General features: G+C 41.7%; 1 protein-coding gene across 1 annotated transcript in view; it reads left to right on the top strand.

The window, feature by feature from the left end:
- The window catches only part of gcgra (glucagon receptor a), a 48,665-nt gene that overhangs the window by 27,004 nt on the left and 9,405 nt on the right, over nt 1-12,256 (top strand). The window contains exons 2-7 of the mRNA XM_030059006.1: nt 9,070-9,217; nt 10,244-10,340; nt 10,800-10,907; nt 11,069-11,163; nt 11,324-11,427; nt 11,805-11,997. Of these exons, the coding sequence (XP_029914866.1) occupies nt 9,164-9,217; nt 10,244-10,340; nt 10,800-10,907; nt 11,069-11,163; nt 11,324-11,427; nt 11,805-11,997 (651 nt within the window). The 5' untranslated portion in view covers nt 9,070-9,163. The remainder of the gene's footprint in view (nt 1-9,069; nt 9,218-10,243; nt 10,341-10,799; nt 10,908-11,068; nt 11,164-11,323; nt 11,428-11,804; nt 11,998-12,256) is intronic.

The following is a 12,256-nucleotide window of genomic DNA, read 5'->3' as shown; positions in this document are numbered from 1 at the left end:
CACACACACACACCCCTCAAGGAAAAATTGAGCCACCATTATTCTAAGTTCAGTGAGAGCCCGAGGGAAAGTTTCACCTCTTATCAGTGTAATTTTAATCTGCACCACAGTCTACGTGCTTTCCTCTGCGAAGAGCTTCCCAGTGTAAGGTGTCGGTGCTGTGCTGTAACCTCAGCGGTCATATCAAATACGATCAATCATCATATATTTTTTTTCTTTTTGCTGGCGTGTCATTTGGTGAAGTAGGACATAAACAGGAAACTGTCCATGTCAGGATGTGTTATATCTGATCTGATCTACTCTGTAATATGAGGTACAGTTGATTTTGTGATGCCTGTACCTAAAGGAAAAATCTACTCTAAAACACTTTGACACTATGTTCCTCTTTTGGCGCTACTGCTATTGCTGTCCATGACGACTTAAAACAAAGAGAAAGGCATTTTGAGAAATTAATGGGATCAAGAACAGAAGTAGAAACAGACAAGGCAAGGTGACTAAATGTGAGTACGTCATAAATGTAAATTGCAACACTTGATCATATAATTACCCCTGAAATACACTGATGATATATATAATAATGAAGGAGAAGAGCAGGTGGAATTTTCTATTAATTACTTTGTCACTTTCTGTTTTTATTGAGAACTTTACTAAAGGTATTCAGCAACAGCAGCACTGATAATGACAATTAGATACTACTAAATCTTTTCATCATGAGCGTGTATGTTTGACATTGAGTTTTGAATCCCTGGATCTGTGAATATTTTGACCCCAGCAACTCTGCATATGAAACAATGCGCCTGATCAGCAGGGGCGGCGTGAGCTGTGATTGCAAAGATATCCTCAGTGAAATCGCCTGATGAATTCCTAATAGAGTTGCACGCCATCAGGGGGAAACCATCATACGATAATAGATGATACATAATGTGCAGCCCTTCTTTAATCAAGCAAACTGGTGAGGAGGACAAGAAGCAATGGGAACATGCACACACACTCTGCACACACTCGCCACAAACTGTGGAGTCACTCAGAAAAACCACAGACCTGCACCATGAGCTGCTGAATGATTCACAGGAGTGTCTCACGTTAAAGCGCCTTGCACTTTATATGTTGTTGTTTTGTTTTGTTTATGCTGATGTGACTTTTGGTAAAAGACGTTCATCAACAGGAAACTGTCAGGATTAGAATTTCCTGTTTGGTCACAGTGGCCTGAACTGTATTACTGCTTAGATTATGATTATAATATGGGTTACAGCTTGGGTTTTTCTGGTTCATATAGAGGTTTAGGTGCTGCCTCAAAGCTTTGTCATCTCAGCCAAACACCCAAACCCCTTCTGTTCCTATTTTATGCTTCAATAAACAGCCATTTTTGTCCTGGTCGAGACATTCTTTAGGTTTGTAAATTTGATTTTATTCATATTGCAATGGCTAAGAGGAACAGAGACACATACGTTTACTCCATAAATTTAATTTGTCACTTCATTTGTTCCCAGCAGGGATGTTTGTAAGTGGCAAGGACCTCTTGCTTTGATACTGTGAGAGATGGTGGTCATTGCCTTCACAATTTCAATCACAGCTTATGTCATGTATCCCAGTACTTACTGCTATAAATACGACATGATTAGATTGAATCAGATGTCATTGTGCTATATTAACCCGGACATGCACAGATTTATCTGCTGTGTAACTAGAACATCCAAATAATCTGTTTACTCATGCGTGGGGCAGGAGTACATGGAGTGGTGTCAAATGACATTTTGTTTCTGGACACAGAGAGTTCCTCACTGGTGTTACCAGTGCGTGGTCTCAGTTGTCACACTGCAATTACGAAAGTGTAAGCGGCAAAGTGTACAGCTGCAATCGGATAACTGGTTTCAGCAGACACTGCTTATTGCTCCCCAGTGAGGCTGAGTTATTTTTGTTGTTGAAATGGATGTCCAGTAAAGGAAAAATCTACCCTAAAGCACTATTAAAAACAAGTAATGATGGTGCACCTTGAATTCCTGGGCCAATTTTGTTGTCTTCTGGTGTATTTTTCCTATTATTGTGGGCAACGGATTGAGTGCATGTTGTGTTCTGAGTCAGGGGCACAACTGTGATATTTTCTTTACTAGAAAAATGTGCTCTCTTGCTTGTACCGTCAAAACCGCTGCTGCTTCGTCTACCCAACAACTGATTGAGCTTGACGAAAACAAATATGGGCATGTCCTTAGGGAGTTATCAAAAGGTCTAAAAAGGGAAGGAAGAATACAAAAATCCAAACAATTGTTGCGATAAAATCTGGTGAAGCCGGCTGAGGGAAAGTGATACCGCATTTTCAGAATGCCCAGAACATCTGAAACTGATGATAATAACATAACAGAGGGAGAATTATCCAAGGGTGCATAAGTCTTTTAACGCTTCATCTCATGAATAACAGCTGCTGTCTTTGTTCTTCAGACAATGTGAACACATTAAAGGTCCATATCAGTGATTCTGTATGTTTTATGTCCACAAAATGTCTAAATTTCACTCTTTTGCTAATCTTTCCCCAAAGCAAGCAGTTGTCGTTTAGAACTGCTTGCGTCAGAATTTTATCCAGCCATTGGTTTCCATTCATTCCACTCTGATATGAAAATGAAACTTCAGAGACTTCAAACTCTCTTCACACCAGTATCTCATCACAGTAATAGAGTCGTCCATATTAATTTTCCTAAAAGCAGCAGTGCAGTGCAGCACTGTTGTGTTTTGATGACTTGAAATTGGTTGGAGTGAAATGGTCTCTCTGCCAGAAAATCGTCCCTGGGGAAATGTTTGCTTTTCACAGCCAATTATCAGTTCTGTCATTTATGAATGGCAGTGACTTTGTTAGTTGCAGAAGCAGAACATTAGAAGGTGCGTGTTTCAACCAAAAATTCAACTTTGAAAACTGAGGGATATGTTGTGAAATCTTTAGCACCCCCACATGATTTGCAAAACAGCTTGTTGCAATGTAAAATGCAGCTTAACTGTGGAAAGTGGGGCAAATATCGAAAATCACTGGAATGGTACTTGAAAGTCTGAGAAAAGACCCGTGGTTAATGTTGCACACCATCGTGTATCAGCTTCTGTACAGCATGGGCACGACAGTGATTTTGTAATTTGGCAGAGGAAGCTCAAACAAACACAGTGAAGGAAGATTTACAGAGTGAAGAAAAGATACATTAGGCAATGTGGGCCTGTCTATGCTTGTGTTTTGTTGTGTTATCTGACCCAGGATCAGGTCAGTCAAGCGGCCTGCGATGCCTCTTTCTAAGTTGTGCCCCATCGTCTTCTTTGCAGCAGCCAACTTGCAGAGCATGTTGGAGCAAGGTGCTCTGTCTGCTCCGAACTCTGCTTCATTATCAGATAGGGGGGCCGCTCATCCAGCAGTGTCATGCTCAGTGTTACTGCAGCCCAGAGGTATGAGCCAGGCGCCCTTACAGAGTCACAGTATGAGAAGTATTCAAACACGGAGATAGCATTACATTGCATATAGGCTTTAATGATGAGCCTGTAGGTTTGTTGTTGCTAGATATGCTGCTTGTTACAGACAGCTTTAAGGCCAATGTCATTAAAAAGATGCTCACACATATTTGCAATGGATTTGAGGGTGTAGTATTATGGAGGCTGGAAGAGTAGGCAGTTAGTTATTAGTAGGGGTGTAACGATCTATCATTCTGGATTGTTATAGTGATCTAATGATCAACGACCTGATCTGCATCATCATCTTACAAATGCAATTCAATTCAATTCAATTAGCCTTTATTGTTTCCGAGGAGAAATTTGTCTTGGGCACCAGGAGACAGCGTTATACATAAATACAAAAACATACATACCACATACATACAGTTCATTTGACCACATTATCCTACACCACATTGTGCAGGTATATCAAGAGCATCAAGTATTACAGTATTACACTCTCCCTCCATAAGGTGTTCCCCGCTCCCCCCACTAGTTAGTTATCTGTTATTGAGTGCTTTGATTGACAGTATACGCTTTTATTTTGAAATACGACAAATACGCTTTTATTTTGAAATTCCCATGGCATGTCTGTGCCACTATTGCCGTCCAAGTACGCTGCTCTCTTCAACGTTCAAATAGTGCCAGCGCTGGGCAGATAGCGGCAGCCACAAATCAAAACTGAGGCTTTGTGATGCCAGCAAACATTGCATCATTGTCCAAAGAATCGATATAATTCCGCACTGTGATGAAACCTGTGATTTACATGCCCAGTTAGTAGTTCACATTTTATTTGATCAGACTAGATCAGAAAATGTCAGGTTGTTGTGTATTCAGTGTGCATTCCATCAGGATCTTGTCCTTTTTTAAAGCAACCGTAGCGCAATTCTGTTGTTTAATCACTCACTGTGCGATTTCTGCCATTTTTGTTTTTGCGTACGTAGCTTTCTACATCATTATTCTTTACAAATTCTGAGGTGTGTTTTGGATTCTATTAACCCTGTCACGACCCTGTCTGCCACACCTGTTGATGTGTTTGTCACTGCTACGTGGCCCGAGCTTTGTTCAAACCCACACAATTTAATTTGAAATTCTAGCAGAGATCCCAAGGTTTCCAAAGACACAAAATATATCCTGCTAAATTACGGAGAAATGTGCATAAAATGATACACAAGGCATTTTGATATTTTCTTTCTAATGTAATGATCCAGCCATAAAACAAAGGGTTTAATATTTCACTGTATGTGAGCATGATGTAGCTTTAATGAAGTGTTGCAACCAGCAGATACAGAATATATATGTGACATTGTACAATATGGGAAAATGTTTTTGAACAGCTTGAGGGGAAATTTAAGGAAACTCATTTTGCTGAAATCAGAGATGTGTTTTTAGATGCAATGAGGTTTTATCAATGGCAAGGACAACCGCCAACAGCCGAAGTGGTTTGTTTTTGTCTTCCCTCTGAAAATAGCACCTGTGCATTTTGAAAACTAAATGAGACGGTGCTGCTCGGGGGCATTTTCTGAGCCACAAACAGTTATTGTGTTTTCCAAGAGGTTTGTTTTTAATTCTCGCTGCCACCCTCCCCCCACATTCATGCACACACAATCCCCTTGTAATTCCATTTGTTGGACACTGTAATCAAATGAGAGGTAAGTACTCTCCAACAAACAACAGCAAGTGTTGGGAGGCATTGTGCTGTGCCAGCCAGAATCTACTTGAACATACAGAGATTTATCTGTGATGTTTGCGACGTTCTGGGAAATTGCATCATGCAGTTGTGATAGTCACTGTATTTGGTGTTTTTTTTTTTTTTTTTTTTTTTCTGAGGCGAACAAACAAAAACGGCCATCAAAACAGACATCATCCAGGGAAAGAGTGATGTGTCTTTATCAAAGGGATGCACACTTCTTCAGCTAAAATTATATCCATTTGGTCCAAAATTTGTCAGGGGACAATTAATGAAAAGGTGAAAATGTCAGCATCCTTGTATTTACATGAAGAAAGAAAGAAAGAAAGAAAGAAGCTTTCATTTCAAATTTAAGCAGCAATAATTGTCTGGGATGTTTCTGTTCTTGTCATTCATTTAATTGGCCAAAAGCCTCTTTCTCACTTTGTAATAACTTCCAAGCCGACTCTTTTGCATGTTTTTTGTTTAAATATAATATAATAAAGAAGGACAAGGCTCCTCATGGCTGAATATGGTCTTTTTTTTTTTTTTTTTTTTTTTTTTTTTGCGTCAAATGGGTTCAAATCCAGCCTGACACCATTGCTGTCTTCCTCCTGTTTCTCAATTTCTCTCCTCTCTCTCTCTACTTTGAGCCTCGTAATAAAGACCAAAAACAACAACAAAAAAAAAAACTTTACAAATATGGGCATTTGCTGTTTCTACTGCTGAAAGACTAAAGCCAGGACCAGTAGAAGCTTTTAAAAGACGTCCTGAGCGGCATGTGCTCCTAACTTGCGCATGCTGTATTTTCGTGGATGTGACACATACACACGCTTCTGCCTGGATGCCTCTGATGCAGCATGATGGGAATCACACTGGCCATTTGGTAGGAGCTGGAGTGGAACTAATGGCTGTCGAGGTGCAAGGATCCCTTGCACAGGTTAATTAGGCTTGTATATTCTGCTGTTGTGACATCCATTCCCCCTGCCTGCCAGCGGCTGCAGCTCTCGGCACCCACTTAACGGAAAATCCCCCTGATCATTAACCGTCCAGACCAATCAAGGTTTGGAACATGTGTTGTTTGGCCTTTCCCGCTTGCTGTCCAGAGGTATAACACCAGAGCTCCTCTTGAGCTGTTTGGTGCTGTTTTTTTTTTTTTTTTTTTTTTTAATCCTGAAACAAGCAACCTGGGCTGAAAGCTTCAACTCTGGCCCAGGGAAATATTCAAGGTGTTAAAGGGTGTTACATCAGCCCTGTTAGTTGTCATCCGTGTGCAATAAGAGCATGCTTCATTTTTACTCTCAGAGGATATTGCGTCTTCCAGAGAAACACTTTTTATGTGTTCAATCAGTTATTATTCTTCCAAATATTGACCGATAATAGAATCAGAGTCATATTGTCAACTCCTGTAGATGATGTGAGAATAGTTAGTACATTTTATTTTATATTACTTTTTTCTGAGTGTGTTGAGTTGTAACAAGGCTGTGGAGCATATAAAGATTTGACTTGCTGTGTTTGCTTGAAAATGCGTGTCCTTGACTGCTCGGCCCTGTTAGTCTGAGGCTACCGACGTTTACCTTGAGTTTAGATACACAGAGTCCAACTTAGAGGCTTCTCCTATCTGTTTTATACGCTCTCTCTCTCTACATAGCACTGGGTCTGGTTAATCATTGCACCTACTGTGTGCTATAGGTTGCAGAAAGTGGTGCAAGTATTGTAGTGTGATAGAAAATGAGCGTGTCTCTTTGTATACAGTATATGGGGAGTGAGAGAGAGAGAGAGAAAGAGAAAGAGGGACCCTGGCAGGTCACTAGTGTGACGCTAATGCTTTAGGTAAGAGTGTGTGCTCACCCATGTGCATGGCAGCCACTCCAGTGTGCCTGGACACGCGTGAAAAACCTAATGAACTCACAGAACGAGGCCTGCTCGTATTCTCTGGTAATAGGCTAACATATCTGGCACACATGCAGGTATTTGGTGTAGTAGACTTCCCTGCCACGTGCCTCATGACTACTATCATGACTACTATCGCTCTCAAGGACCGTTCCAGTGCTACTGATCTATAATTAAAAAAAAGAAAAATTTATATATATATATATATATATATATATATATATATATATAGGCTATATATATTACACATCAGTAGTAAAGTGCTAGATAATGATGAAGTTTTATGAGAGGATTATGTGAATGATATACACTAACCATCCATAAGTAATGCTCGAGTTTTTAACCCCTTGAACTTCAATTTCCCTTAAATTTCCCCTTAAGAACATCAAAATTAGAACGATATTTTTTTTCCCTGTATTTAACGACAGTGTCACAAACATATTCATATTATATCGAGAGAAATATTCAAGCCATTAGTCTTTAGCATAATTTTATTGACATTATTCTGTAATTCAGCAGGACGTATTTGGGATCTCTGCTAGAATGCAAAATAAAGCTCTGTGGGTTTGAATAAAGCTCAGCCACACAGCAATGATAAGCCTACCAATGGGAGAGGCAGAACTTAAGAGGTTAAATCATACCAGTAATCACATTTGGCAACATCTTATGTTTTATGGATATTTGCGTTTATATAAGGCCTGTTGTCGGTAAAGTCAGTGTATACAGAGTCACAGCTGGAGAATGGGGTTGACTGTTGACTCTGTTATGACCCATACATGCCGCAAGGTGTTAGGGGCGCGAGTCGGTGCTGTGATCTCAGCTGGACCGGTCTTGACCCCAATGCCAGGTCAGATTAGCGTATTCTCTGATCCCTCGGGGCACGCAGTCAGTCTGCATCCTGTGGTCATTATAACAAACGGACCATCTAGCGAGTATGGCTCAGAACCCCTTTGGCTTAGATATTATCTGAAGTCTGACTTCCAGAGGAGTTTAGTTAATGTTCGGCTGACATTTAGACTGAGTGGAACCTCCTCGTGGCTTTTTCAACCCAGTCTTGAGAAGCTTGTTGACATGCTCAATCACTGCTGACTAAAAAGCCTCTGTTTTCGTTTGTTTGAGGTTTTCCTAACGACATACAGTACATACAAGCATCCATCAGGAAACATTATACTCTTATCTCTTTGACAAAATACCAACCAGAAAACATTCCACACACATCAACATGAACCTGTCCTCCTCCCCGCCAAGAGACTGGAACAGAATGGAATTTGAAACGTTTTAGCCAAAAATGTTTCCATGGTCAAGGTGTTTTTTGCAGAAACGTTTCAGATTTCGTTCAGTTCTCCGGCTTCATCCAAAAGGAGTTTTTGGGGGCGCGGATCGATACACAGGTGAGTGAACTTTGGTTTAGACTTTAGAGGCATAACAACCACACTCCAACAAACAAACGCTACCAAACTTTAACATTAAAATGGACAGCAGCCAACTGTGAGCTAGTGCAGCGTCGCTGAGCCGCAGCTGCTTCATTGGTGGGACAAACAACATTTCCTGGAGGTTTTTGGCATGGGCTGGATATTCTGGGCAGTGTGGACATGTCCTGTGTGGCCCATTCCTCTGCTTCATTCAGCTGTGCCCCGTGCTAATTGGGTCTAGTGAAGCCTGACAGCAGGTTGTGAGGTGTGAGTGATTGGGCTCGGACGGATCAGCTGGGACTGGTCAAGTTCCAAGGCCTCACGACAGATATCCTTTCACCTCCGCTGTTTTTTTAACAGGGCCTGTGTGGAATAAGCGATGACCTGGGTGGGCCTGGGTGGACCTGGGAATAGCCTCAGATTAGGCTATTCTCTGTATTTGACTTGTGTTCCAATTCAGTCCAAGCCCTCGAATCTGGGTTTCGAGCCAGATACAAGTGCTGTTTAATTGTTTGTAGTGTGATAAATATGACCCTACCTTTTCCTGTTTTGATCTCTCTGCTATGCGTGGCCAAGTTGAGCTGAGGTAATTATTGCTGTGAGCTTTGATGGATTGTGTGTCTTTGTGTCATCCAGGCAGTGTGGCAAGCCTAGATAAGCCCCCATATGAGGTGAACCCTCTTCCTCGTCCCTCTGTAACCCCTCCCAGCAACAACAGCAGGAACAAGGGATGTCGCGGATGTGCCTCCTTCTGGCAATACTCACCGTCTCCTCCAGCATCCAGGTGGGTCACATACTCACACACACACACACCCATGCTGCTTTTCCACTGCATGGTATGGCTCATCTTGACTCAACTCTACTTGCTTTTGGTGTCAGGTACTTTTCTGGATGTTGTTTTCCACTGCAAATGTGTTCTTGATTCTTTGTGGCTGCAAGGAGACAAATTTCGTTTCAGAAGAGGCTAAAGGCAGCAACAAAAAAAAAAAAAAAAAAAAAAAAAACCTGCTGAAAACCCCCCCCAAAAAACAGGAGAGTTCAAATGTGAAAGGATGCAGTTTTACAGTGCTTTCATGTTACCTTTTAGTATCAGCTCAGGGTGCTTGGAACATCAGCAAGGTGATACCAAAAAAGTACCAGGCACTATCCACAACTTTTGCCCAATGGAAAAAGCCAGAAAAGGCGAGTAGAGTTGAGGTAACTTGAGCTGTACCATGTGGTGGATATACACATACACACACGATACATATACTGTACATATGGCAGACATGCTCAAACACACACACACACACACACACACTCACAAGCTTTTCCCAGTAGGAAAACAGCCTCCAATAGGTCTGCAATCTCCCACCAGTCAGTACCCTTTAGAGTGTGGGAGAGGCCCTGTTTTCTCAGAGAACAGCCGGAGAGTCGTGGTGTTAAAGTCTAAACAAACTGTGTCCCTGGTGTGTTAATGACACCAGTGTACAGTGTCCAGTGTCCAGTGAGACAGCCTGTCGTGCTGCGACCGCACCACAATTCTCCCAGACTGATAACACATTAGAGTGGGGAACAATGTCATCTTGATGGATTGCCTCCCCAACATGAAGATGGGTCATTTACCATTACTGTATATATGAAGTGAAGTTAAAAAAGAACAGCAAATGTACATATTGTGTTATCCTTTGTTTGCTTGGAGCTGTTATTCTCAACATTTTCCCTTTCTTCTTGATTAAACTATACAAATAGTTTTTGAATGAAACACCATCCCAGTGTTAGTGGACCTGTGTGAGTATGTATCTCTCTATGTGCTATTCCCTTACCTTAGGTGTCCTCTGCCGCTAACCTGGATAAGCTAGTGGAGAGCTGGAAATTGTACAAGGAGGAGTGCACCCGCAACAACAGCCGAGATCCGCCGAGCACCGGTGAGCACAAGTGCTATGTGCTTTTTACATTTACATTTTAGTCATTTAGCTTGTGCCGTTATCCAGAGCCACTTGCAAAAGGTGCAGCATGAGAATAAGCTTCAGCTTCTACATCATCATCATCAAAGCCCTAACAATTTTCCCTGTAACCAGAAACTGATCATGCTGCAAGCACTAGGCTGCTCCTACACAGAGCAGAAAATCAGTGTAGGAGCAGCCTAGTGCGATCATCCTAGACCAGGTAGGAGTCGTTTATTTTGCAATTTGGCTGGTCAGACCAAACAGGTGATCAGCCTGGACCTCAACTGGGGACGAACTTTGACTAACGGACCTGCAAAAAAATGTAACTGAATACTCCTGCTCTATGACTTTGATTTCTCTAGGCCACTGATGGCTGAAGATAATGAGTTAGGGCTGTAAAAGGAAAAATTCACTTGTTTTTCATGCTTTGTTCCCCAGGCTTGGTATGCAACAGGACCTTTGATAATTATGCCTGCTGGCCTGATGGACTGCCTAACACCACAGTCAGTGTGTCATGCCCATGGTATCTGCCGTGGCACCATAAAGGTAATTGCACTGTGTGGGTCAGAGGAGACTCACACTGTATGAAAGCCCTGCTGATGCCAAGTCACTTTTAATATACGGTGGACAGTAGACTGCAGTAAATTAGAGGTTGCTAATGTAAGTGTTTGTGTGTGTGTGTGTGTGTGTGTGTGTGTGTGCTGTAGTCCATCAGGGCATGGTGTATCAGGAATGTGACGCAAATGGCCAGTGGGTGACTATAAGGAATACCAGCGAGTGTGAAACTTTTGAGCCGGCACTGGTAAGAGTTGTTTTTCTTGTCATCGTAGTTGAAAAGTGTTTTTTAAAGTAGTCTCTATGAAATCAGATTGAGATCACATATTAGAATCACTGATACTACTAAAAATATTTGAAATTGCTGTATATGCATAGATACTGACATGTGTTTCTATTTGCAACAGTACTATGGGGCAATCCTCACTAAGTTTCGGATCATGTACACCGTGGGCTATTCCCTATCACTTGTGGCTCTGGTGTTGGCGCTTGGCATCCTCATATTCTTCAGGTAATAATGAATGTCATCTGAAATTAACTCCAAAGGCATGCAGGATTCTCTCATTAAAAGTGTGCATCGCTGTGAAATTAGTTGTATTACTTGCAGACCTGTAAGGGTAGTAATGATGTTAAACATTGTCTTTTCAAACTGCTATGTAACCCCAGTGAACTGTTTCTGCTTTCATTTGGCCAATTTGGTAGTGAAATCCCACCAAAATGTTCCATTACGTTTGGTTCTGCATTGAATTCAGCAGGGAAGGAAAATAATGACATATCCTGATACCAAGTAGTGCTATTGCAGTTCATTTGCGATAGATTTTAGTGGGACGATGGGGACGTTGGGAAGGGGTAACCCTCAGTTTACCATTATTTTCTGCCATTATCCAGGAAGTTGCACTGCATGAGGAACAACATCCACATGAACCTGTTTGCCTCCTTCATCCTGCGAGCGCTGTCCATCCTCATCAAAGACGCTCTGACTGAGGCGCCTCTAATGTCATCACATGACATCAGCAGCGACCAGGAGCAGGGTTTCCCCAGGGCGTCGATACCTCCAGTGGATATGCTGGTCAACAATGAGGTCATTAGTGAGAGCTTTGGCTAAGCAATAGGCTAGGAGGGGCCTCCTGGAACAATTCAAAGCAGAGTGAAATAATCGTGACGTATGGTCAAAAACAGTACCGCTGTACTGAAAAAGCTTAATAAATCTTGTACCTTTATGAATAGTAATAATAAGGATACTAATATTCAAAGGTGAAGAGTAACAAAATGAGTATGGTGCTGAAAGGACTACTCCAATGTTTTGGCCATATTGTACTTTCAACAGCACAATATTTATC

This window comes from Myripristis murdjan, chromosome 8, assembly GCF_902150065.1.
Source record: "Myripristis murdjan chromosome 8, fMyrMur1.1, whole genome shotgun sequence".
NCBI classification, from domain to species: domain Eukaryota; kingdom Metazoa; phylum Chordata; class Actinopteri; order Holocentriformes; family Holocentridae; genus Myripristis; species Myripristis murdjan.
The sequence above is the reverse complement of the archived record's forward strand: the minus strand, read 5'-3'. Positions and strand labels throughout refer to the sequence as shown.